This window comes from Anolis carolinensis, chromosome 4 (assembly GCF_035594765.1).
Source record: "Anolis carolinensis isolate JA03-04 chromosome 4, rAnoCar3.1.pri, whole genome shotgun sequence".
Taxonomy (NCBI): Eukaryota; Metazoa; Chordata; class Lepidosauria; order Squamata; family Dactyloidae; genus Anolis; species Anolis carolinensis.
Window position 1 is genome coordinate 213308016 of NC_085844.1, and position 25726 is coordinate 213333741.

The following is a 25726-nucleotide window of genomic DNA, read 5'->3' on the forward strand; positions in this document are numbered from 1 at the left end:
ATGGATTTTCCATCCATTGATTCAATGTTCCTTTGAAGGCAACCATAAGGCTGATGTAGCCCTTGATGAAAATGAGTTTGATGACTCTGTCTTATACATATATTGGGATGCAAACCTGGATGTTTATAACCTTCATACTTGTGTTTGATTAGTTGGATTATGTATGTATATTTGCTGTAACATGAATTGCTGTTCTTTCCTGCAGTGGTTTATTTTGTAGATCAGAATATATTTTAAATAGATACTTTTTTGGAAACAACATATATGCAGCTTTTTTTTGGCATGTTTCTCTCATCCATTGCCTTTAAAAAGCTAAATGTTCAGGACTAAATTTGGTCATGCAGCACTTTAAGATTCCCTGGAATGTCCTCAAGTTTCAAACTCCTCTGACAGACACCAGCCTCGCCTCCATTCTGGTCTGATTGGCCAACCTGAGCCAGGCAGCACAACTGTGTTCTCTGATTGGCCAGCTGTTCTTCATCTGCCTAACTATTATAGTCCAGGCAGGAGGGAAGTTACAGTTCCTTCCATGTAACATTTCAACACTTCTGAACTAAGGAAAAGAACTGTGGTTTCCTTGGATTGGTCTTAGAGAAACCCTGTAATTTTCTCCTTGTGTTTTTCCCACTTAAAAAACATCAAAACATAAGTGGTTGATCTGCAAATTGCAAAGATGTCAATGGTAGCAAGATTCAGAAAGCAAGTCAGCGAAGATCCAGATATTGACAACTTATTATCCACCTTATCTCCAGAGGAGATTGAAGAGCTGGAAAAAGACCTGGATGCATCGGATTCAGATGGAACCATCCCTGTGGGACTCCGACAAAAAGACCTGACTGACAAGCACCCGAGCGGCAAGTACAACCGAGAGGCAATGCTTAACTATTGTGAGAAAGAGAGCAAGAAACTTATTCAGAGGGAGCAGTCCCTGGATGTAAGTGATTATGCATTTGAGGGGTGGGTATTTATGTGCTGCAGAGCAACAACAGGTTGTCCCTGCCTAATTTTTTTCAATGAACCCCACTTCATGGGCAAGTAAATCATTCATGAGTCAGAAGCGAGGTCTATCCCACTAAATAAAGATGCCAATGCTAAAAGCTATAAATGCAACCACCCTGAATGTTCCAAAAGGGGAAGATCAAAGAAATCTACAGGGAGTGTTACTTCATTCTTCGATTTCATTGTCACAAATAGGAGTCCCTGGTGGCACAATGGGTTAAACCCTTTTGCCGGCAGGACTGCTGATCCACAGGTCAGCAGTTCAAATCCGGGAAGAGCAGGTGAGCTCCCTCTGTCAGCTCCACTCACTATGCAAGGACATGAGAGAAACCTCCCACAAGGATGGTAAAACATCAAACATCTGGGCATCCCCTGGGAAACATCCTTGCAGACGGCCTATTCTCTCACACCAGAAGCAACTTGCAGTTTCTCAAGTCGCTCTTGACATGAAAAAAAATGTCACAAATACAAGAAATCTAAAAAATAAAAGGCACCATGACATGGCACAGTCTCCAGGCTTTTGCCACAAGAATTGCATCTACACTGTAGAATTAATGCAGTCCGTCCCCACTTTAACTGCCATGGCTCAATACTATGGAATCCTGGGAATTGTAGTTTTCCTAGGTCTTTAGCCTTTGTCAAAAACTGCTAGTGGCTCACCAAACTACAACTCCCAGGATTCCTGAGCATTGAGCCAAGATAATTAAAGTGATTTCAAACTACATTAATTCTCCAGTAGATACTCCTTTGGTCAGATTGGGCAACTTTTGCCCACCTACCTAACAAGGGGCATTCTTCAGCCACTTCATCACTCCTGCTTCTTAAAGGCAGCAGTGTTCATTAGGAATCTTGCCTCTCATCCTCAGTGGTTGCATTGTAGACTTAGCATTGTTTCTCCAAGCAAAGCAAAGGAGAGGAAACAATGGACAATATCACACTACATGTTAGGAGGCCTTGTCTTATCCAGCAGCAGCTCAACAATAGGATTAAGGGAGCTATTTCAAACACCTTATAATAGCAGGCTAATGCAAGGGATGCAGAGCAGGCCAAATGGCACACAAATGGCTCTGTCTTCCATATTTTATATGTTGCTTCTCAAACCTCAAATGAACCCCGGTGGCGAAGTGTGTTAAAGCACTGAGCTGCTGAACTTGCAGACCAAAAGGTCCCAGGTTCAAACCCCGGGAGCTGCGTGAGCGGCCGCTGCTAGCTCCAGCTTCTGCCAACCTAACAGTTCGAAAACATGCCAATGTGAGTAGATCAATAGGTACCGCTCCGGCCGGAAGGTAACGGCACTCCATGCAGTCATGCTGGCCACATGACCTTGGAGGTGTCTACGGACAACGCCAGCTCTTCAGCTTAGAAATGGAGATGAGCACCAACCCCCAGAGTCAGACATGACTGGACTTAACATCAGGGGAAACCTTTACCTTTTACCTCTCAAACCCCATCATCTCCTTCTTGAGGCTGCCAGCTCACTCTGTGCAAGAGTATGGCTGCAGCTGGTCTAAGTTATTTTGACTCCTGATGGAAAGGGCATAATGATGTATTTTCAGTTTGCTTAAAGAAGTCAGTGGTTGGTCCGTAGTTCAATATTGGGGAGAGCTTAAAGGATCTTGGGCAAGATACCTTGAGCAGCTCTATCCTTTGAAAAAAGGAAATGGCCAGGGTGCTACCATTACTGTCCCTTCTGCAAGATCCAATGCCCAGTGCCCAAAGCAACTCAGTGCCTAATGCCAGATTGAGCCCATTCCCACCTGAAGTTCTTAGAGACTTGTCCACCTTTTTCTGCCTCCTTGTTCCTCTGCTTCTCTTTTGTCTCCTATGCACACAAACAAATGCTTGATCGCAGTTTTATTGGGTTCTTTCCTTCTGCCTTCCTTCTCTCTTCTCCTGCTCTCTTTCTTCAACATCTCTCTCCAACCCTCAAAACAAAGTCTGGAGAAGAAATATTTTTGAGAGATGGCTAAAGCTCTGCCCTGCTTGTCTTACTAGAACAGTAGTTCTCAACCTGTGGGTCCCCAGGTGTTTTGGCCTACAACTCCCAGAAATCCCAGCCAGTTTAACAGCTGTTAGGATTTCTGGGAGTTGAAGGCCAAAACATCTGAGGACCCACAGGTTGAGAACCACTAGTCCATGGAATCATAAAATCATAGAATTTTAGAGTGAGAAGAGATTACAGGGGCTATCCAGTCCAACTCCCTCGCCATGCAGGATCACAGAATTAATGCCTCGGCTTGAAAACCTCCAGAGAAGGAGACCACCACATTTGAGGCAGCATATTCCAGTCTAGCATTTCAGGTGAGACTCTGAAGCTTTTTCCTAGCGCTGTTAACTCAAAATGCCATTAATCAATTGCACATGGCACTTTTTGAAGACAAAGTATATGCACTTCTATGGATTGATGGGCTGCACATCTTCCTAGTATATTATATACAAATAATCTCCTTTAGTAAGTTTTTTACTTCCCAGTACCAACACATTGAGCGAGGTAAATACCACTCAGCCTGCACAAATACACATACGCATTTTTTTTGGAATAAATTAGCTTCCAGCTGCACAGGGGCTTGGTGCTACCATGGCTCAGATCCTGACATCAACCAACCTGCGTGCCGATCAATGACCTGCAAAATCCAATTCACTTGTCTAGTGTCCATCAGGATTAGAGAGGTGGGATTTCACAGGTGTAGACACCATTGTGTGGTTCCCCCGTCATCGGGGGTGTGGCAATCCACCATCCATCTGGGTTGAGTTTAGCTGCCTTCATTTCCAGGATTCCATAAGGGGATCCCCTTCCCATTATTTATGAACACATACATCAATTCAGAATATGTCCTTCAGGTCTGGATTGCATAACAAACCACCCCAAAAAGTTATGAGAAAAAGGAGCACACAGTCAGTACTACACAACTGAATACAAAACTGATTTCGTTAAATAAAACAGGTTGGAGGGAAGATGCATTGGATGAAGTTCTGAACCAACTGATGCTGGAGTGTAGGGGGCCAATATATTTATTTATTTATTTATTTTACAGCATTTATATTCCGCCCTTCTCACCCTGAAGGGGACTCAGGGCGGATCACATTGCACACATAAAGGCAAACATTCAATGCCATGACATAGAACAGAGACAGAGACAAGACGCAGGCACCGGGCTGGCCTCGAACTCATGACCTCTTGGTCAAAGTGATTTGTTGCAGCTGGCTTGCTTTCCAGCCTGCACCACAGCCCGGTCCCAATGATTCCATATGATTGGAATAAAGCCTATGTCTGGGCCATTCTATTCACCACTCACTAGCCAATTATTTCAAATTCAAAAAAAAGGCTTTCCCCTTTTTCCCAAAGCCTGCAAAAATCATCCGGGCATCTGAGGAAAAGGATGACATGCTACTGGGGCCACAGATGCTCTGTGGCACCTCAAAGAGTGAACTCGCACTACAGTGAGTTGCAGGTGCTCCTCCCCTCAGCTCTGTACATAGTAATACAGTAGAGTCTCACTTATCCAACACTCGCTTATCCAATGTTCTGGATTATCCAACGCATTTTTGTAGTCAATGTTTTCAATTCATTGTGATATTTTGGTGTTAAATTCGTAAATACAGTAATTACTACATAGCATTACTGCATATTGAACTGCTTTTTCTGTCAAATTTGTTGTATAACATGATGTTTTGGTGCTCAATTTGTAAAATCATTACCTATTTTGATGTTTATGAGGCTTTTTCTTAATCTCTCCTTATTATCCAACATATTCGCTTATCCAACGTTCTGCCGGCCCGTTTATGTTAGATAAGTGAGACTCTACTGTATATCAGTGGGTGTGTTCTAAGCCTTTACTGCAATGATAATTTGGATTCCTGCCCTGTACTCCATCCTTTTCACAACCTTGCAACAGCTGACTATAGTTGTTTCTTGGAGCTAAAAAAATGTTTCTTTGCATTTTCTGTTCCTTTTCCATGCTTTAAAAATGTATATTCATTTGGAATTAATAAGTAGCATATGTCCTTTAAATGACAAATTAATTTGTTAATTTAAACCTCAATTCCGTCCTAGTTGAAGGACTAAGGGAAAGCAACAGCACTTCAAAACGTATTTATTTTTTCCCAGTTACAGGCCAAATTAAAGGAAAGCCAAAACAACAACTAACTTTCTGGTATTTTAATGGAATAGCTGTTCTTGCCAGTTCATGTTTGGTTCCATTTGAGGTCAACAAGAAACATACTGAAGTTCAAGGAAACTCAGAGATAAACAGGAAATAGGACAAAGTAATAGACCAGGCTAGTGCAATTTGCAAAACAACAAGTTAAACTGACTGAGTTTGCTAGGTTTGCTTGATCGTACCCATTTTGCAAACTACATGAATAACAGCAATGACAATAGCTTTGTTGAATTCCTAAGCTCAAAGACTGCAGAGCTGTTTTTGATTCTTGCATGGGTTAGGCCTTCTAGTAACTCTGGTAACTCTGATCCTGCACATAATTATGCCGTGGTGCTCTTTACCCCATTGATTTTCGGCTGCTGCGTACACTTACCCCCACAATGTAACAGAAAGCATATTATCAAAAGCCCAATCTGCTGCCTTCCAGGACAAAGCATTGGCTTTGGTATATTCTGCTAACTAATCAACATAGATGGCGGTGGAGATGAAAAACTGGTCTACACCAGGAGCATTGGTATGATTAAAGATCTGATTAGCACCTATGAATGCATGTGGAATGCTAAATACCATCATAATAAAGCGATAGGCCATTTTAGAATAGATAAAGTGTCTGGACATTTATGTCATTGGCAGCCAAGGCTGACTCGGATGATAATGTGAATTTTAAAGCTCTTCCAGATAGCACAGAGAAGCCTTTACTTTTCACAGGATGTTTCTTAATTACAGGCAAGATCTCTGCGAGTGTGTGGGCAATTCAGTCCTATTTAAAACACTCCTCACTGAAGACAACCTTTCGCTTCTGCTCAGTTGCCAAAGCAACTCTATGCTGCAATGTCCTTTGCAAAGCAAACAGGATAAATGGAAACTCAGGTTCCATTTCTCACTGCTTGAACTACATATAAGCCTGACAAATCTGAGATCATGTTCCTATTTGTTTTGTTTTACAAGATCATTGCGAAATCTTGTTTGGGCTTTGCAAGGTGGCATAGACTACAGAGTTGCATGGGATACGTAGGGATTCCTAGAGTCGTCTTATTGTTATTGTAAGAGGTAAAGAATGCACTTGAAAATAGACTTTCCTAATACAGTACTGGTTGTAACACCACAAATAACGCCCAACATTTAATCTATTTCATTTTTTTAGAAGTGACACAGATGTTAACTTTGAATTGTGTCCAATGGGATATAGAGTTTAAAAGACCTAGAACCAAATTGCTGTTCTTGTACAACTTTCATTTCAATCTTCTCCCTTTTAAGATAAAATATAAAAGAAAAGGAATATGCTCATGTCTGTGTTAATAGGTCAGTTCTCACCCACCTTTATACGTACAATGTAGTTGCTCAAGGACAGAATAGAATCAGCCTGCATTGTAACTTAGGACTTTATGACATATTATCCTTTGTTTTTCTCCTTTGATAACACTTTTATTGTGAGAATGGAACCAGTCTTTATCCACACATGCTCTGTGATTCCCATTAGCTCATCACCATATGAATATATCGATTTGTGACCACCAATTAATATACTGTTCGTCTGGACTCATGAACAAAAGTGGTCAATCTGTGTTCTCTGTGAGGCCAAAGGAAACCCTTTGATCACAGACAACATCGAGCTATAATCTTTCTCTGTTGTCCGTGCCATTGTAGAGAGTGTCTTGGCAGACCTGACATTTTAGTGTCTGCTCACTACATTATCTTAAGTATTTTGTCTGAAGTTTTTCCACTTTCATGGGGGTCCTACGCCCTAATCCCAGCAAATGTGAAGGGCTGACTGTAAATAATAGCCAGTGTGTGTGTAAAAAAAAAAAACACCAACATTGAGTGGGTAATTCTAATTAATTAATTCAGCCTCCCTACCATTTCTTAAATGTTATCTATTGTCAGCCTTCAGTGATATCAGTTACATTTATAGTGCTAACTTTTCTTTATTGCTTTCCTTAGCTTTTTTTACTTTGATATTAGTATTTTAGAAGCTTAGCAGCTTAAGAAGGTGTGATAATATCAAATCCCCGCAAACTTCAATTGCTATATGACTTATTTAAAGTATGTCAGATTAGTCTTCAAAGGCTGAGCTCCTTCATAGTATTGACTGCTCTGGAGGTTCAGCATAATTAATGTAAGAAATGAGGTATTTTTAAAAGTTTAGCTTAAGGAAAATGTAGCTTCTGTTGAAAATTGTACACTTGCAAAAGGCTATCTACCTTATTATGAAGGGGACAATATATGTATATTTTCATTAACCTTAAACTGTGGCTAATTGTTTTGCTTTTAAATTCATTCAGTGAGGGTATCTTAAATCCATTTCATAAGAGATGTTAAACCACTTCAAGGAACACACACAGCTTAATTGATCTGGCCTTTGTAATGCTGTAAAACAAGTAAAGTTTTGGTCAACATGATGTTGTGATAAAAATAGAGAGCTCTCAGGTTAAAGCTCCCAAATACATTTGATTTAACTTTTCTGTAGTGCCAAATTCTAGAAAACAAAGCATGTTGGCTGGTGGCCAGATTGTCTGCTAAACCTGGCCCTTTAAATCACATTGCAGTAATAGGATAATGCTGACCTGACTCTCTTCTCTTTCCATCCCTGGAGAGAAAGTGAAAAAATATCGTGTCCATTCCCTTTCCCCTTCTCCCTCAGCTTGTTAGTAAGAAGTGGGATTAGCACTTCTGAGATCCAGATCCCAGCAATAGCAGGCTGCACCAGGATCAAATTTATTATGACATGGAACTCTGTCACAAACTGGGAGGGAGATAATCACCTGATCAGTTATTTTCATGTCCCCACCTTTCTTCCACAAGTGTTATTACTTAGTTTTAGAACATGGGATATAGTTAAAAGTTGTGGGCAATTGAAGTGTTGTGTTAGTTGTTTATAACTTTTGAGTATAAAATTAGTTTTCATATGCATGGACCTGCCCACCACTAAGATATGAGTTCTTAGGTATCTCTTCAGGCCAAGAGGGAAGAGTCTCAGGGAAAGAGCATGGCCTTGAAAATACTGTGTGTGTCAGTACAAAGAAATTTATCACCCAAGGCAGGCAAATCACAATTACAGCAGGACAGCAGCATCTTTGGCTGCGGCCTATTACATGATATCACTGCTCTTTTGGCATTCTCACAGTGGGAGACATCCTGGAAAGCATTTCCTTACCCCCACCCCCCAAAAAAATCTGTTAATGACTTTTTTTGTAACATAAATGCCTTCCAACTGCCTCCACCAGCACACTCAAGAAAAACAGAAAACTCAGTGTAATAAATGCCACTATCACCCTTCTGTAATTGCAATTTATATGCCACGTGGGATAAACTCTTTAGACTTAGGACCTCATCAGAAGAGTTTAGAGTTTCGTTTCCATGTACTTCAGAAACAGATCCCCACAAGAGTCCCATGGAGGCACTTCTGGTAGGACTCCATGGAGCTCTGTTTCTGACTAACCCTAACCTTACACCTGTCTTCAGGAGTCTGGTGTTATCCGACAGGTGTTACCAGACTTCAAAGGAAGAAAAGCGGGGGAAAGACAGGCATCGATGTGGTAAGGATGTGGTATGGCTGTCCATTCCACAATACGGGAATAAACAGGAGGGAACAGGATAAGACTTGTCCCACTTTCCCTCAGCTCATAGGATTAAATCTTTAATTTTAATAGTATGCTCTGTGTGATTGTGATTGATTAATCATGCTCAATGACATCATCAAGGGCTGCCAGTAAGCATCAACCTTTTAACATTGCCAAGGCCCCACCTCACTGGATATCATAAAGGGTCATCCCCAAATCTCAAGTTTTGACCCTGAAATCTCATGGCCTAGGATAGGGCTAATCTGGCAAGCCTAACTGTCACTGTTGTTGCATTATTTTTCTCCATTTATGCAGTCCTCTCCCATTCCATCTTGGCTCATACAGAGGTATGAGTAATAGATGAGCCAGAACTTGTCAATGTCTTAATAATAATTGCAGACATGGTCATTTGACACATTGGGCTGCATTTGGAACTTTTTGTATCTCAAAGGAATACCATCTTGTTTTTACTACTGCCACTCCAAGGCTTCTTATCATGACTGAATAATTTAATAAAAAGGATTGGGAAACGTATTGTCATTCAAATCCAATAGATGGTGTGAAGACCTTAGTCATGAACCATGAGGGGAACAGCAGCTGAGTTTGAGATCACTGACAATGTTGAATCAAGCTAGACACAACCCAAAGCAAGCTTTCAGTGAGAAGCTGTGCTTTGTAATGATTTGGCTGTTTTGCCTCTTTGTGAAGTACACAACCTGTGCTTAGTCCACAGTTCCACCATTTGCCTTGTAGCTGTTGATTTGTTGGTTTAGAGTGTGCTCCTTCTCCTAACCTCATGCTCATCTCCTTCATGTCTCTGCCTCCTTTGCTGAGCTGTCACACTACAGTGGTCTTTTCAATCCTGATCCTCTGTTGAATCTCAGAAGTGCAAGTTATATTTGGAAGAGTTTTAACTACATAACAACACGTATTCTTTTTCTGTGCTGGTTAGGACAACCATAGGTAACCAGGAAGCTGTTTATAAACAACCTAAAATAGAAATGAGTGTCCCAATGACTTCTTCACACTTAAGGAGCCAAACGCCCAGCTCGAAATGCATCAATTAACCTTTATTTTATATGACTAATGAAAGTTGGACTCTTCATTGCTCACCAATATTAGGAAATTACCCCTGTAATGGAGAGCTAGGAAATTGTGAGGGGCAGGGAGAGACAGTTTTTACCTCTGCTTTGGATCTCAGTTCACAATTCACTGCAAATGCATCTGGAAGTGACTTCTAGACTTTTTGACAGATTTCTCAATCTTTGTGCAAGAGTCTGGAGGGTTGTGGTTGTTTATTTGATACTTTTTTCATATGGCATTTGAGGGTATTTATTGGATGATTTTTCACTTGGATTTTTTTTAATTTGCGAGGACCTGAGGGATTTTTGGAATGGCATACAGGCTGCCCTTTCCTTGGTCTTGCTATAAAGGGATGATGACGAATCTCAGACTTGCAAGAAAAGCCCTAGGGAAACCAGAGGATTAAACTACAAGATGCACTGCATTTACTTGCAAAATAATCCTCATTGGCTATTTCTTCACTGCAGCGAACATTGGAACTTGGGGGTGGGTTTGGGGTGAGTGGGTCATGCACACCAGGTAATAGGAAAGTGCCATATATACTCACATATGTCAAAAATGTTTGCCAAAAATAGAACAAAAAAATTGGGTTGATTTTTCCATGGGTGAAGGCTGGAAATGTCCTATGCTCCCCAAGATTTCAAAGCGGAGCAAAGAAGTGGTAGCCATTTTTAAAACAGGGTTACTGTAAAATCCCAACAAGGCTTAGCAGTCTCTCTGTGAGCCTCATGAGAATTGCAGAGAGACTGCAAAGCCTTGAGGTTTATACAGTATCCCTCCATTAAGCCACCAAATTCTGCTCTACATCAAGCACCCAGGATGGCAGGTGTGCTGCATTCTTCAGACTCTCCTATGTTTCTGCTTAATGCCACCTGGGTCAAAACACGGTGAGGAAGGAAGGGTTTTTACTTGGCAATATTCGTTCAAAGAGGTTTGCCTTTGCATTCTTCTGAAGCTAAGAAAGTGAAGCCGACTAACCCAAAGTCATCCAGTGGGTTTCCATGGCCAAGCGGGGATATGAATCCTGGTCTTTAAAATTCCTGTTCAGCATGCAAGTCACTACACCATGCTGGTTCATTCTCATGTTGTAATTTGGGGGGAATGGGCTGTGCTATCTCCTTATTCTACTGTTTTCAATCTCACTTCTTCATATGTTTGGCCCTTGAGATGTGAATGGGCTCACACAACATTTAATTTGTGGGAAAACTGATAAGCAGAGCTGTGAGTTGTCCACAAGGAAGCAAATCTTGTTCCTCTCATTTGCTCCCTCTATATGCCTCTTCTCCTCCTCACTATCATCCAAACCAGCTATCTTGAATGCTTCCAGGCATGTTCTGCACAATGTCTCTATGGCTAGACCTAATTTGAGTAGTTTTATGAGAATTCCAGCACTCCACAGTTAAATGTGAAGCTCCCACCACTTCCCTACCTGGCAGTCTCCCAGACGGCCTTCCAGTTGGATTAAAGACAGAATTTGATTCCTGCCATATTAGGAATTGTGCTCTAGATTCCCCTGTGGCTGTTTCTTATCTTCAGGGCTTTTTTTCGCTCTGCATGTGCCTTTTGACAAAGGAAAACATTGCCTTACAAGCTTTTTCCTTCTATGTTGAATCAGTAAATAGCATCCAGGGAATCTCTTCAGAAGGGCATATTTTGTAGTCATAAAGATGTTTTTTAAATTTTGTTTTGCAAAAGGGCATGTGAGATTATGTCATCTTCTAAGATAGCCTTCCTAACTTTGCATAAGAGTTATTCCTGGTGAGGTGGAATCAAACAGATATAAACAATCTAACATTGCCGGAATGAAAACTGGAGGCAGATCTATACTGTTAATGGCTGCAAAGAAGAAGGAATTTCAGTATCTATTGCTTGTTAGTTAGCAACCAAGTGCCCTTGGGGAGATAGGGATGAATATAAATAAAGTTTATTATTATTGTTAACATTAGAAGCAACACCTGCTGAAATGTCCTTTTCTATATGACTGTTAAAAGTGCAAGAACCATATCCATGTTACATCATTACAACACTTTGAATCCAACTTAACTGTTATGGCTCCATCCAATGGAATCCAGGCATTTGAAGTGTATAGAGCGGTACAGCCAGAGAACCCTACAAGCTGCAAAACCCAGAATTATGTAGAATGGGACCAAGGTGGTTAAAGTGGGGTTAGATTACAATAATGTGCAATATCCATACACCCTTTCATTAATCTCTTGCTATAAATCTATTGTAGAAGAAAGCAATAGAGTTTTGACTGGGTTCAGACACCACTAAATAAGAAAATATTCCTTCCTAGTATTCCATCAATATTTAAGCGTTTTTCTTTTCCAGATGGCCTTTTGACATCTTGGGTTCCTTATTGTAGCATTCAGAGCTTGTTCATGCTGGTCACTTTTGCTGGGTGAGAAATGCTGATGCAGATGTATCTAGAAGATAGATGTTCTGGAATTCAGGTCTTCTTTCTTGCTTTATGGTTCATGGTCAGATGAGGAACAGCATCTAACAGCTTCAGTGGCTTGTCTGGCAGATGCTGAAGTGACAATGTCAGTTTCCCATTGCCACAGTTACACTGTCCCGCCAGATGTTCCCAAGTCATGAGTCAGCTGCAACCTGGGAATAGGCTTTCTTGGAAGAAAAGAGCCCATAAAAGGAAACTTATCACATAAACAGAGTTAAAGACTAATGCCCTGAGGCTGGTAGTAACAACATGTAGATTTTGGAAGACAGGATCTGTATAGGATAAATATCTTGGATTAACTACTTTGCCATAGGTCAAGGGTGTAAAGCCTTAGTTCTGGAACTGAAGCCAGACTTTGTGACGTCCCAGTCTGGAGCTCTCAAAACATTCCTCATAATATCATTTAGTGGTTTCTCAGATTCAGTACAACTATAGGAGACCAGATTGCTTAATCATTAGTTACTGGCACTATTGATTTTACACTTAAATATGATGGTCCCACTTTCTTGCCTTTGGCCCCACCTATGACTTTAATGCTTCAAATGCCCGAGAACCTCTCTGAAACAGAATTCTAAAACTAAACTAAAAGCGATTTTCTATCCTTATACTAGAAACAAGCTGAACAGCCGTCACAGTGAGGAAGTCCATCCTGACGTTCAGGTGGAATCTCCTTTCCTGTAGTTTGAAGCCATTGTTCTGCGTCCTAGTCTCCAGGGCAGCTGAAAACAATATTGCTCCCTCCTCCCTATGACTTCCCCTCACATATTTATACATGGCTATCATGTCTCCTCTCAGCCTTCTCTTCTGCAGGCTAAACATGCCCAGCTCTTTAAGCCGCTCCTCATAGGGCTTGTTCTCCAGACCCTTGATCATTTTAGTTGCCCTCCTCTGGGCACATTCCAGCTTGTCAACATCTCCCTTCAACTGCGGTGCCCATATTTCAAATGTCCCTGCATGTTGTCCTCTTCAAGTGCTGTCATTCATTCATTCATAAAACATTCAGTGTCTCTGAAGAGCTCAGGCATGAATGTGGCTAAAATGGACAGCTGAATGGGCAAATTATTCTTGGCAGTAGGGTCCTAATGCAATTGCCCAAGCCCTGCATCATTGGTCTCTATGTCTTTTGCTGTAGCTTAACTTAATACATCAGTTCTAGGAACACATTAAACTCAGGCAGCAGTTCCAGGAGTGGCAAATTTACAGCTTTCCGCTCCACAATATTTTAGTAAGATACTTTTGCTTTGCTCCGCTCTCCAAAGCAGGCTATTTCCTAAATGTTTGGTTCTGAGGGGTTCTCAGAGGAAGACATTTGGAAAATAAATGAATCTGTATGTTGTAGAGCCATGTAGTCCCTGACAACGGAAGTGGAGTAAAGAGTAACAATGATTAGAAGGCAGCAATGCTTTGCTTCTTGTCTCAAGCAGCAAGAAAGCATGGGACCCTTCGTGCAACCAAAATATGCAGTTTGGGAATGTGGGTAAGTGCAAATGCCTTCATAACTACCAGGTAGTATCTCCTTGCCCAGGCAGCTCACAAGGACACCTTCATATTGGCTAGTATAGAGATTTGGAAAGAAGCCTGGTCTAAAGCTGATCTAAATCTATTCCAGGTTCTGAGACTAGTGATACTATCTTGCGAGGTCACAGGTGGCAGTCCTTGATGATGTCATTAAGCATAATGCATTATATATTAATCACAGTTGCACAGATTATGTCATTCAACTTAAAATACACAACATCAAGGCTAAAATCCTGTTGGCTAGTCCCCACTGGAGTAGATCCATTGAATTAATTGTTGATAAGTGAGTCATCACATTTGGTACATTCAGTTGATTCAATGGATCTACTTACGGTAGTTGGAATTAATATAAACACAATTTTCAGGCCTGAGATTATAGAGAATGGTTAAAGCTAGCCAGATCCTGAGAACTAAATTTATTATTTATAGTGGGAAACAACGACAGAGTGGTAATTGCATCTATCTCACATTCCGATACTGCTTTCGCTGTATCATAAGCATGCAAAACCCTAGACAAGGAATGAGCAAGCTCTGTCAATAGTGTTAAAGATCAGATTCAGAGCAGGCAAACAACAAGCTGGTTTTGCAGTGTGTGAAATTTGGTCAACATCCTCAACTCTGTTCTTAGGCAACAGTGTTTCTTCATTACTTAGTCATATTTCTTTTCCACACTGTCTGAATGTTTTATAAGATTTATGTAACTGAATCTCAGTTGATATTTCAGGGATTGTTGACACTTTTGAATTAAGAGATGCGGATGGCACAATTTAGTAAACTGTTGCAAGCTGCATAATCTTTCCACAACTTGGCATCAACTGCTCTATCAATCTGAAAGGGACAAATGCAAATTTGTGCATGTATTGGTATGATTTCTCCCCAGAACTAGAATCCAAGACAGTTCTTGGAATTGCTTATGCAGTGGAGTAGATTTTTTTTACTGTGGAGCTGTTACTATGGTCAGTGTTATGTACAGTATAGAATAATAATGAACAGCAAATTTCCAAAAATAATAGGACTAACCCTCAAGAGCAGTATGAGTTTTCATGCTTAGATAATATATACACCCCTGCCATTGCTACTGGAAATTACACATGCTATTCACGCTATTGTAATCGATAATCATTCGGCGAGGGATTTGTCATATGGTCAACAATCTTCATTATAATCTGCCATTTATATGTACACAGTTAAAACTAACCATATGACGATAAAAACCCATTACAAAATTTAAAAAAATATATATTATTGCCAGACTTTCATTTTAGGTACAGTCAGTTAGTACTGAAGGTTAGTGGAACAAATACTAGCATAGCAGAAGATTTGTTGAATCCAAATGGGTGTTGGAAATAAAGGAAAAAGTTTCTGGCCCTGAACCTGGTATTGTGCCAGCATTAACCATGGATGGAGGGAAATTTGAACCTTTCTTGATCTGCCACTTTTTGGCTCTTCTGCCATCTCAAAGATCATCTCAGCAGAAAGGATTGGTGCTGACAAAAAGAAAGCTCGTCTAACGTAAGATGCTTCTGCTTATTCCCATCTCCAACAAACAAGCATATCTCTGAGTTAGGATTGCACTGTTATATTCAAACAAGTTCACTCAGCAATGCAAATATTTTATTCAGTTCTAATAAATATTTATATAGCACCCTAGAAAGGTCTCTCAAATGTCAGACAAATAATCTTTGTGGGAATTTCATAGAATTATAGAGTTGGAAGGGACCCCATGGGTTTGTCCAGCATCAGGATTTTTGCACTTCAACCATTTGTGTGGGCTTTTAAAAAGATTGTTCTTTCACTTCAGTTGCCTTATTTGTTCTTTGTTGACTGGAATGTGAGATAGGGTGTCATCTCAGATACAATTACCTAAATGTAAATCTTGTTTAAATTTGTGTGTATTGTTTTGTGAATGCTTTTAGATGAGACTTTTATTATGCAATCAGTTGTTTTTATTATGCAATCAGAAGTTTCATAGGGGTCCAGATGTCATTATTTTCCATTTGGATAAATATTTCTGTGTTTTCTGCAATTGTAACCATACTATTTATTTTTTCACAAAAATTATGTTTGGAATTAATAACTTAACTTTGAGATGAGACAGAAATGATAATTACAGATTAATGACCAAACTAAAGTATAAACAATAAATAAACATAAAATTTTATGTTGGGGATTAATAACTTCTTTGAGATGAGACAGAAATGATAATTACAGATTAAGGACCAAATTAAAGTATAAACATTGCTGGGGAATGTTCAATATATGAGACAGAACTTGCCCTTCCAAAATTCTGCCTCTCATCCTCTCTCTTCCCATATTTTCTCTTGTGCTGTTACAATTACAAATCACCTAACAACAGTATTGTCTAGCTTTGTTTTTCCCCTCTTCTTATGCCAAGGTGAATGCAAGTAAAAGGGTGTGTAACCTTAGCCTCAGTTTACACAATTTAATTTAAACAGTCATGTATACTTTGTAGGGATGTAATAGCACACTAATTATATTCTAGAAAGAAATAATTTAAATAATTTTGTTCCCATTCTAAGAAAGGCTTTGAAATCTACAGTTTTTAAAAGGTTTTCACAATTAGGGACTTATACTGCACAAGATTTACAGTTAATTATTTTGCACAGGAAGCAACATTTTCTGCCCAGGGAATAGCATGTATTTTTCTGTTTCCTGTGCAGAAATTACTGTAGTTGGGGACTCATTGTGCGAAAAAATTGCATGTGGTTGCTCTGCATTAAAAACAGCATTTTCTATGAAGGAAAAATAACTTTCTGCACAAAATATAATATTTCTGTGTAAAAAATAATCTTCTCTTCAGAAAATATTGTTTTCATTCCAGGAAACATCATTTTCTGTGCTAAATCCAGATTTTGCACAGCATAAGTTATGAATTGCGATGGTTATTGTCAGTCAAAGATTCATTCTTTTCAGTAGGATTTCTTGACACTCAAAAACATCTGCTTTTTGGCCATTTTTCAAATACTGTCCAATCCCTAATATCTTGCAGTATTATCCTGCAAGTTGGGGGAGGACTAAATAATTGGTAGACAGCGACATGCGAGGCTTCCCGTGTTGCCATTACAAGTAATAGGGGAAGCCACACGCTCCACACTTCCCCCCATGGGATTAGCTGGGAGAAGAATCCGGCAACGTGGGGTATGGGGTGCTGGGTTCCCCACACCCCCTGATGACACGGAGCAACTCTGGCAGCCGTGTGATGAGGTAATTTGTTACTGATTGTTTACAAGGCCTCTGAGAGTTCAGAGGTGTTGTTTATTACATTTTGGCTGTTAACAATGCTTGAAACAAAGTGTGCACATTGAACATCTTTTGCCAAACACCTGCTGGGCTTCTAGTTCAGATAATTAAATCTGTTGGTACCTGTTGAATCACACTTGACCCAGGCAGGCGGCCACACTAGGGAGAGAACCAAAGAGGATCATTAGTGTCTCAATGCCCAGATTCCAAAACACAAAGTTCCCAAGTCTCCTTTGCCTTTTAAGGAAGCATCTGAGTGAGGTTGAGGACAGCAATTGCCAGTGAGCAATAGCAATGTTCATTTTAGTATGTTTGGAAGGAACTAGCGGCGTTTTTAGTTTGTCAAAACAATTGTGATTAATTGGCACAAGCAATCGGACTGGTTCTTTTTAAAGAAAGGTCATGGGCAGAGTGTGAAAAATCTATGCCAATAGCTACAAGGCATGGGGACTTAGAGGACATTTTGTGCATTGGTGTAATGATAACAAGGCAGAGCAAGTCAAGACCTAGAGAGGTCTCTTCAGTCTTGAGGACAGAGCTGTGGCTCTCCAAATAATAAAAACTATAGCTTGCATCCAGACCATGGCTAAATTACTCTAAGATGTTGCCATCCAAAGAATTACTTTTCCAAGCTCTGCTCTTATCACCTCTCGCCGCTGGCCTGGCTGGCTGGAGTTAACATACATTTGAATTCATCTTGAGGGCCTAAGGGATTTGGAGCCTTGCTTTAGGGGCTGCCAAGTGCAAGAGGAAACAGGCTGCTCCTAATCTTTAATAACTATGTAGAAGAAGATGAAGAACAATAAGAGAAGCTGTGTAGGAGAGAGATAGGCAGTGTCAGTCCAGCTAACACCCAGAGGCTGCAGCAATCCAACCTTTTCTTGCCCTGTATCAGAGTTGGCATCATAACATCATAGTCATAGGACCTTCAACATTATGGAGTGGGAGTTATTCTGACATACTGCTAGTGAAAGAGCAAGTGTGCTTCCTCAATGGAAAGCCCACTTTTGTGTCAGCCCTAACAGTATTTGTGTCTTTCACAGAGGGATGCTGGGAAGAAATTAGCAAATAACACGTGTTATAATTGCTCCAAAACCTTTCTCTTCTAGAAGTATTTGGTCTGATCTATCTCTTCTGATTTGCTCTGTAATTTGGGCGTGATCGTTATCATTATTTGTATCATGTATTTTATTTTTCATTCATCTAATGTTGTGAACTGCTTTGAATTCTTTGAAAAAGTAGAATACGAATTGATCTCAATAAGTTCTCATGCTGTCAGAAAATGTCACTGACTGCCCATTTCCATTGCTAATGGATCAATATTTTTTCTCATAGACAATTCTTCCAGGAAGATCTTCTCCAAAATCTATATCTTTGCTGAAAGATGCTTAGAAGTTGATTTGGCCCAACACACCATGTGGTTGCATGTGGGCAGAAGAATACATTTATTTCCTCTCCTTTCTGCATAGCAAGCTGTGCCTACCAAACTAACTGACCATTTCTATGCAAGTACATGCAGAAACATACAGACTACCTTTCCATCTGATCCTGATACTTCTATGAAATTATTTGTCTGCTTGGCCACCACTGTTCTTGAGTAACAAAGCAAAATGTGCCTGGGAGGGAAATGTTTATTTCTATAAAACATTTTGGCTAAATGGCGTTATATGTTAAATATGTGATTGGCAGTCACGTGCATGTATGATTGCAACCAAAGCGTCCTGGTGGTTTCCTTAGTTTTAGTTAAATAGCACTTGCAAGTAGAGCTCCTAGATCCCAGGGCCTGCCCCCAATTCTCCAGTCTTCAAGATGAGGAATCTTGGGGCAAGAACATTGCCTTGAATGCATTCTATCACCACTAAAGCTATTGTTGATTGCTTTTTTTCCCAGTCAGAGTCTGGAAAAAATTTGGTGGTTGGACTAAATCCCTATGTGTTCTTAAAGTAGTGCTTATAAACATGTTAAAATGTTGCTTGAAAAAATGTGGTGTTTTTATATTCAAAGCAGACCTTGGAAAACTTAAATTTCCAGCCAGAGAAACATTTGTAAGAATTGTTACTATTTATTATTTGAACTACATGCTCCAAGCTACAGGGGCTGATGTTTACTGCCTCAGGGTTAATGACACTACTACTAAGTGATATAAGATCTGTCCCTTATTTCACCTGGCAACGCTACTCAGTCCAAAGCCTAAGTTCACATTTGACTACAATAAGGATATAACAAATACATTTCTTTCAATTGGAAGCCCCCTTTCCTTTGTCTAGCTGTATTTCAAGACACACCACACTCTGTGGATTAGGAGGGCATGAAATATGGATTGTGCCTGTTGTTTTTGTTTAAAGGCTCTTGTCTAGGAAATCCTGGATCCAGGAGTTGCATCCTGAACTGCATATTAAATTTATTTTTTCAAAGGGAATGAGAAGGCGATGTTGTTTGTACAATATTTCCATTTGATCATGTGGACTTTCTTTCTGAATGGCCCAGTTGAATTTGGTTTTCTCCCCCATTATTTTGTTTGCATTCCTGACTAGGAGGAACAGCTTTAGATATTTAGGACTCAATTGAGCCCAATAATCTCTTAACTAAATACAGAGATCTTTGCTTTCCTCAAATGGAGTCTGTTTATTTCGATATGTAAACAATATCTTAAGGCAAGGACATTTAATCTCATGCTAGATCATCCCAACACACAATCTTTCTTAAAGGCCTGTAAGAAACATTCTCTTTTTTGTCAAAAGAGCACAATGAAACAGGCTGGGAGAGCTTAGTAGTCCCCAAAAAGCAACATTTCCAAACTCTGTCCAAGACCAAAGTAACTAAGTTTGCATTAACATACATGGGTTTTGTAGCTATCATGTGGATAGAAGAGGACTAATAATAGAGCAGACAAGGAGAGGGAATTGAACTTAAAGGATGTCTGAGGGTTCCTGCAGATGGACCAATGATTTCAGTAAAGGTCAGCCTACTCTGCTTCTAGATTTCACATTTTATAACAGATGTTCCCCTTCCTGTATCCAGTAATCCCTAAATGAACCAAGATTTCAGCCACTCCTTTTCTCATGTTTGAAAAGTGGTTTGCTGTGACATAAGTGTGATTACCCTCCATCCCCTGCATAAGATCAAATTTTCCCTAGTGTACTCCTCCTCTACTATCCAGGTTTTCTTGTCTCACACATCTAATGTTTCAAAATATTTATTATAGTCAAAGAAAGGAAAAGGCAATGTTTAATCTGGTACCTAAAAGTACAATGGGGGAAGGCAGGTCAGAGGAAAAATTCCATGGTAATGTTCACATTCCCATTCCAAACATAATATTGGGACTGCCTAAAAGTGCGGAAAGAACTAAAACAATGAATACAGCCATAGGAAGCTACCTTTGTCTTTACTGAAATATCCTAGGACAGATAAACACATATCACCCTTCAGTTGAAACGTTATGGCCAGTTCCAGAAATTCATGAGGGAGATTACTGGACAAATGGTATGCCATATGGATATTTTAAAATATTTTGATAAATACTGGTACACCTCTCACTAAATCCTGAGGCTTTTGGTCAGTCTGGAGGAACCATTCAGTTTTCTCTTTTTTGGGAGGGGAAAGGTTATGTCATTTTACTGGGATGTCCGAAGGGAGAAGAAGCATCAGTGGTAGCCTCCTTGCCCCAAGACGACTTATTGCACAGGTAAAAGGCTGTACAATGGCCCCTTGGTATCTGCTTAGGTTTGGGTCCAGGATCCCCAACCCAAATGGCAAAATCCATGGATACTCAGGTCCAACCATGTAAAATGGTGTCCCTTATAGAAAATGGCAAATAACTCAAACAAGTACCAGAGAGAGCCTGAAGATCTGTGAAATGGTAGGAGACTATAACTGGGTGTGCCTATATACATCAGTGAGGGCATGACAAAATCAAAGTTTGCTTTTGGGAATTTCCATTTTGAATCCTTGGTTAGTTGAATCTGTGAATACAGAACCCATGAGTACAGAGGGCAGACTGTAGTGTACAGGCATACCGCAGTTAACAAAGCCTCTGACAAAGAAGCTTCTTTGTAGTACAGTCTTTTTATGCCCCCCAGTCCCCTTTTTGTCCTTATCCTCCATCTAGCTCAGTGGTTCCAAACCTGGGGGCCGTGGCCCAACAGTGGGCCATGAGAACAAAATCTAGTCTGTGAACCTCCTTCCTCTTTATTTATTTTGTTAATTTTATTTCCGCTCCTTTCCGCAGAGCTGGCCATTGCATTGGATAGACCACATCAGCTCTAGATTGTTAAAAGTGGTTTTCTGTGGGCGAGCAGATGGTGACTACTGGATGGCATATGTTCTGTATCAGAAACTAGAGCTGATGTTGCCCATCCAATGCAATTTTCTGACTCAACGCCCCAAATATCCAAACCAAATCTAAAGTTGACCAAAAATTGATTTGTAACCCTTTTCATACTAATGTTGGAGAGTGGTCCCTGGCTAAAGTGGCCTCCATTCAAGTGGTCTCTGGTCAAAGTGAGCCCTGGTCAAAAAAAGATTGGGAACCACTGATCTAGGTAGAGCATCAGCATACATGAAATAAAAAGTAATCTCTGGATGTATTTTGGCAGAAGCTTCAAATAGTCTCTAAACATTCAAAATGTTGCTGTTTATTTATGCAAGACATAGCAGACGCGGTTGTTTCATTTCACATGTTTTGAATAAAAAGTCTACTGGAATGTGTTCAACTGTTCTTCTTTTCTTTTGTGGTGTAGGAACCTATGCCTATTATTTCCAAGCAATTTCTACTTCCGATACTTGCTTTTAAAACCAGAGATGCACTGAATTTAAATAAAAATCACTTTCTGGTTCCTCCAAGTTATCTTCACTTCATTAGCTTAATGGTGCCTTCAGTCTTTGAGCTTTTATGGGAAAAGTCATTTTGCTCTTGCTGTCCTTAAACAAGTATGAGGCTGAGGTCCTTTCCACTCTATTGCAAGTCCCCTAGCAGTAGACTCACAGCTGCCTTCTGCTAATCCTTTCACTGGATACACAGACATGTAGAGAAGTGTAAAATTCCCAGAAATTTTGAAATCAATGAGAAATCCCAACTTTTCCCCTTCCTGTTTTTACAGAAAATAATGGGAATCCTCAGAGAAATTGAAAAATGCAATGTTTTTGTGTTCTTTATAGATTGAAAGTCACTATTATAAGATCAGAAAATGTAACATAGCTTATTGTAAAATTACCAAATTGATATGTTAAGACTTTATTCAAAATATTACAAATAGGATTTACTTTTTCACTTGTTATTTTTTTGTTACAAATAGAGCTATAGTGCCATGAACTATAAGGAATGCATAAATTATAAGGAATCATTTTGCTTTTTCAAATTTGAGGAGCAAGCAAAAAAAAAAAAGAAATGGCCAAAACATACGAATCATAGAAATAATCTATATTACTAAAACAGAAGAAAATATTTTGTCTCTGCTGGTTCTCCATAGCGTCAAGCAGGCTTAACATATGCATTTCCATAAAAAGGACAGAGAAAGTAAAACCAAGTCAGGAATTGTAATTATCTGATAGAGAGGGAAATTTTCACCAAAACATGTCTGTTCCCTCTCTCAGACCTTTACGTCTCTAGGAAGACTGCCTTTATTTTCAGTGATTTGTCTGGACCTGCATGGGATCCAGAAATGTTCTGGGAAAATCGTGATGAACATCAATGTAGCTTTATTATACAGTTCTGTCAACCTTGCCTGTGTAAAAATAATGTTTTAAAAGGGAAAGACTTTGCAGCGACTGACATCTTTTAGATGTTTTCCTCTGGAGATTGGAGGGGCCCAGGTTTCTGTCCCAAAGTGCAAACTTACAATGCTGCTGGAATGTCCATTTTGCATTTGTGCTGGACATGATTATAAGTTATCAGTTGAATACTATAACAACCTTACCACTGGTTTTCGTTAAATATTGCCATTCTACCCTGGCGAATGTGACAAATGTAAGACTACACAATAATATATTGAGTTTATTTTCTTGTCACTGAGCTATATCCATAATAATCCCCCATCCCAATATGTTTCCTTATAGGAAGAGAAGGCAATAGAGAAGAAAAAAGAGACAAAATCTCTTGAAGAGAAACGGAAGGAAACTCAAACTAGAGATCTGAAAAAACCCAGAGCTTCTGATTTAGGAAAAGAAGGTAAAAAAGATGAAATGGTCCAAAAAGTAACTCAAAAAGGGAAGGATGAACCAGACAGTGTTAAGAAAACTGGGCAAATCAAAGAGGAGAAGACTTCCAAGAATGAAAAGACAATCTCCAGGGAGAAAGACGGAGCTTCAGCAACAGACAAAAAAGCAACAGGTAAAGTGAGGGGGGAAGAGAAGAACCAAGCAAGAGAGGACAAAGGAAAAGAAAAGGAAGCTGAATTAAAGAGTAGGTTTGAGAAGGACAAAAAGATTGGAAACAAAAAAGAATCTGAAAAAATAGAGGAAAAGGGTACAGCATTAAAGCAAAGCTCAATTAAAAAGAGAGAAGATAAAAAAGAGCTGGAAAAGAAAGAAGAAAAAAGTTCAACTTTAAAGCAAGACTCCAAAATTGGCAAGGAGGAGAAATCCTCAAGGGGCAACAAAGGGGCTTCTGAAGGGAAAGTTTCTGTTTCAGGGGCAGAGAAGACAATGAAGGACACCCCAGACAGTAGCCCCTCAAACAGTAGCCCCTCAAAACCTGTAGACAATTCTTCCAACCAGAACAAGGAAGATGAAGCCACCAGTATCTTTGATGAACCATTAGAAAAAGTGAAGAACAATGACCCAGAGATGGTAGAGGTTAATGTCAATAACTCTGACTGTATCACCACTGAGATTCTGGCACGCTTTGCGGAGGCCTTAGAGTTCAATACTGTGGTCAAAATCTTTGCATTGGCCAATACGCGTGCAGATGACCATGTTGCTTTTGCCATTGCCATCATGCTGAAGTCTAACAAGACACTGACCAGTATAAATCTAGATTCCAATCACATCACAGGCAAAGGAATTCTGGCCCTCTTCCGTGCGCTCCTACAGAACAACACCCTGACAGAGCTGCGCTTTCACAATCAGAGACATATTTGTGGAGGGAAGACTGAGATGGAGATAGCCAAGCTGCTGAAGGAGAACACCACCCTGCTGAAACTGGGTTACCACTTTGAGCTAGCTGGGCCCCGCATGACTGTCACCAACTTGCTGAGCAGGAACATGGACAAACAGAGACAGAAACGCCTGCAGGAGCAGAAGCAGACTCAAGAAAAGGGGGAGAAGAAAGACTTCCTTGATGTGCCCAAGCCAGGAGGCCCACCAGCTAGCTCGCCTAAGGTTTCTCCAAAACCATCCCCCAAAACGTCCCCTTGGGCTTCTCCTAAAGCTTCCCCTAAAGCTCCCCCTAAGAATACCCTAAATGTGCCTCCTCCACCCCCACCTCCACTGGCCCCTCCTCTGATCAATGAAAACTTACGTCTGTCCCTCTCCCCAGCGACTCAGAGGAAGATGGTAGAGAAAGCTCTTCCTTCCCAAGAAAAGAACTCCAGAGATCAGCTCCTGGCAGCTATTCGCTCCACTAACCTCAAACAGCTGAAGAAGGCAAGTAAAGGGTGAATGTGAAAATCCCACAGGGGTAAAGCATGCTACTTTCTTAAAATTAGTTTCTCCTTTGATAATGCCAGTTTAGCATTCATGCCTATACACATAGAATCATAGAATCATAGAGCTGGACGAGACCTCGTAGGCCATCCAGTCCAACTCCCTGCCAAGAAGCAGGAAAATTGCATTCAAAGCACCCCCATCAGATGGCCATCCAGCCTCTGTTCAAAAGCCTCCAAAGATGTTGAAAGGAACATCTTCCCATCACTTATATAGTGGTGGGATGGCTCTGAGGTGTGGCTAAGGATTGCCTGCCAACAGGACTGGAATGGCTCCTTTTGATATCTAAACACATTCTAAATTAATCTACAGTTTAAAAATGATTTGCAGGGTGTCACATAAAAAAAATTAAACTATCTTAAGTCCAATGAGCAATTAACAATGAAGGTATAATTTTGCATCTAAACATAGGTTCCAGAGAATTGAAGACTTCCCAAAGCTAGGACATAATAAAAGACTTAAGAAAATAAGATATTTGGTGCTGATATGACAAATCAAAGGAGAAGCCAGGGAAATATCTTTGATAACCAATGCAAATAACTTTTGCTGATTTTATGAGAATTTAAAAGATATGGGAAGGGAAGTAAGAGCTAGAATGAGGCATGAAGTATATCCCAGGCATGGCAACTGATTATTTCCCTACAGACATCTGAATGCTGAATTTAATGCACAACAGGGTTTTTTTTTACACTGAGGAACTCTCTATAAAATACGTACACAGTAATCATATGTGAAGAACACATGTTTTTCACATGTTACGCATATTGGAAAATCAGTAGCTTGCACTCATAGCAAGGTAGACAGTTCCACATCTTTCTACTACAATAGACGGTATGCATCATACATTGTCTCTGATGTGGAGAATTGTAAAAGTTTAATTGGCTCAATTCAGATATCACACCAAACCCTGGCAAAGGAGGCTTAATTCTGGCTTCATTGGTGTCTGAATTGGCATCTGTCCAGGAAATCTAGTATTAACAACTATGGTTTATTTTGGGTTTGCAAACTATGATTTGTATTGTTTTGAGTGATATCTGGACTGGGAA

General features: G+C 40.0%; 1 protein-coding gene across 3 annotated transcripts in view; it reads left to right on the plus strand.

Annotated features, from left to right (window-relative positions):
* The window catches only part of lmod1 (leiomodin 1), a 33142-nt gene that overhangs the window by 3326 nt on the left and 4090 nt on the right, over nt 1-25726 (plus strand). For 2 of the 3 annotated variants that reach the window (XM_062979716.1, XM_008109930.3), the window contains exons 2-3: nt 753-934; nt 23094-24620. In XM_062979716.1, coding sequence (XP_062835786.1) covers nt 753-934; nt 23094-24620 — 1709 coding nt within the window. Of the gene's footprint in view, nt 1-491; nt 935-23093; nt 24621-25726 lie in introns of those variants that run through there. The other variant, XM_008109929.3, reaches the window with a different exon arrangement.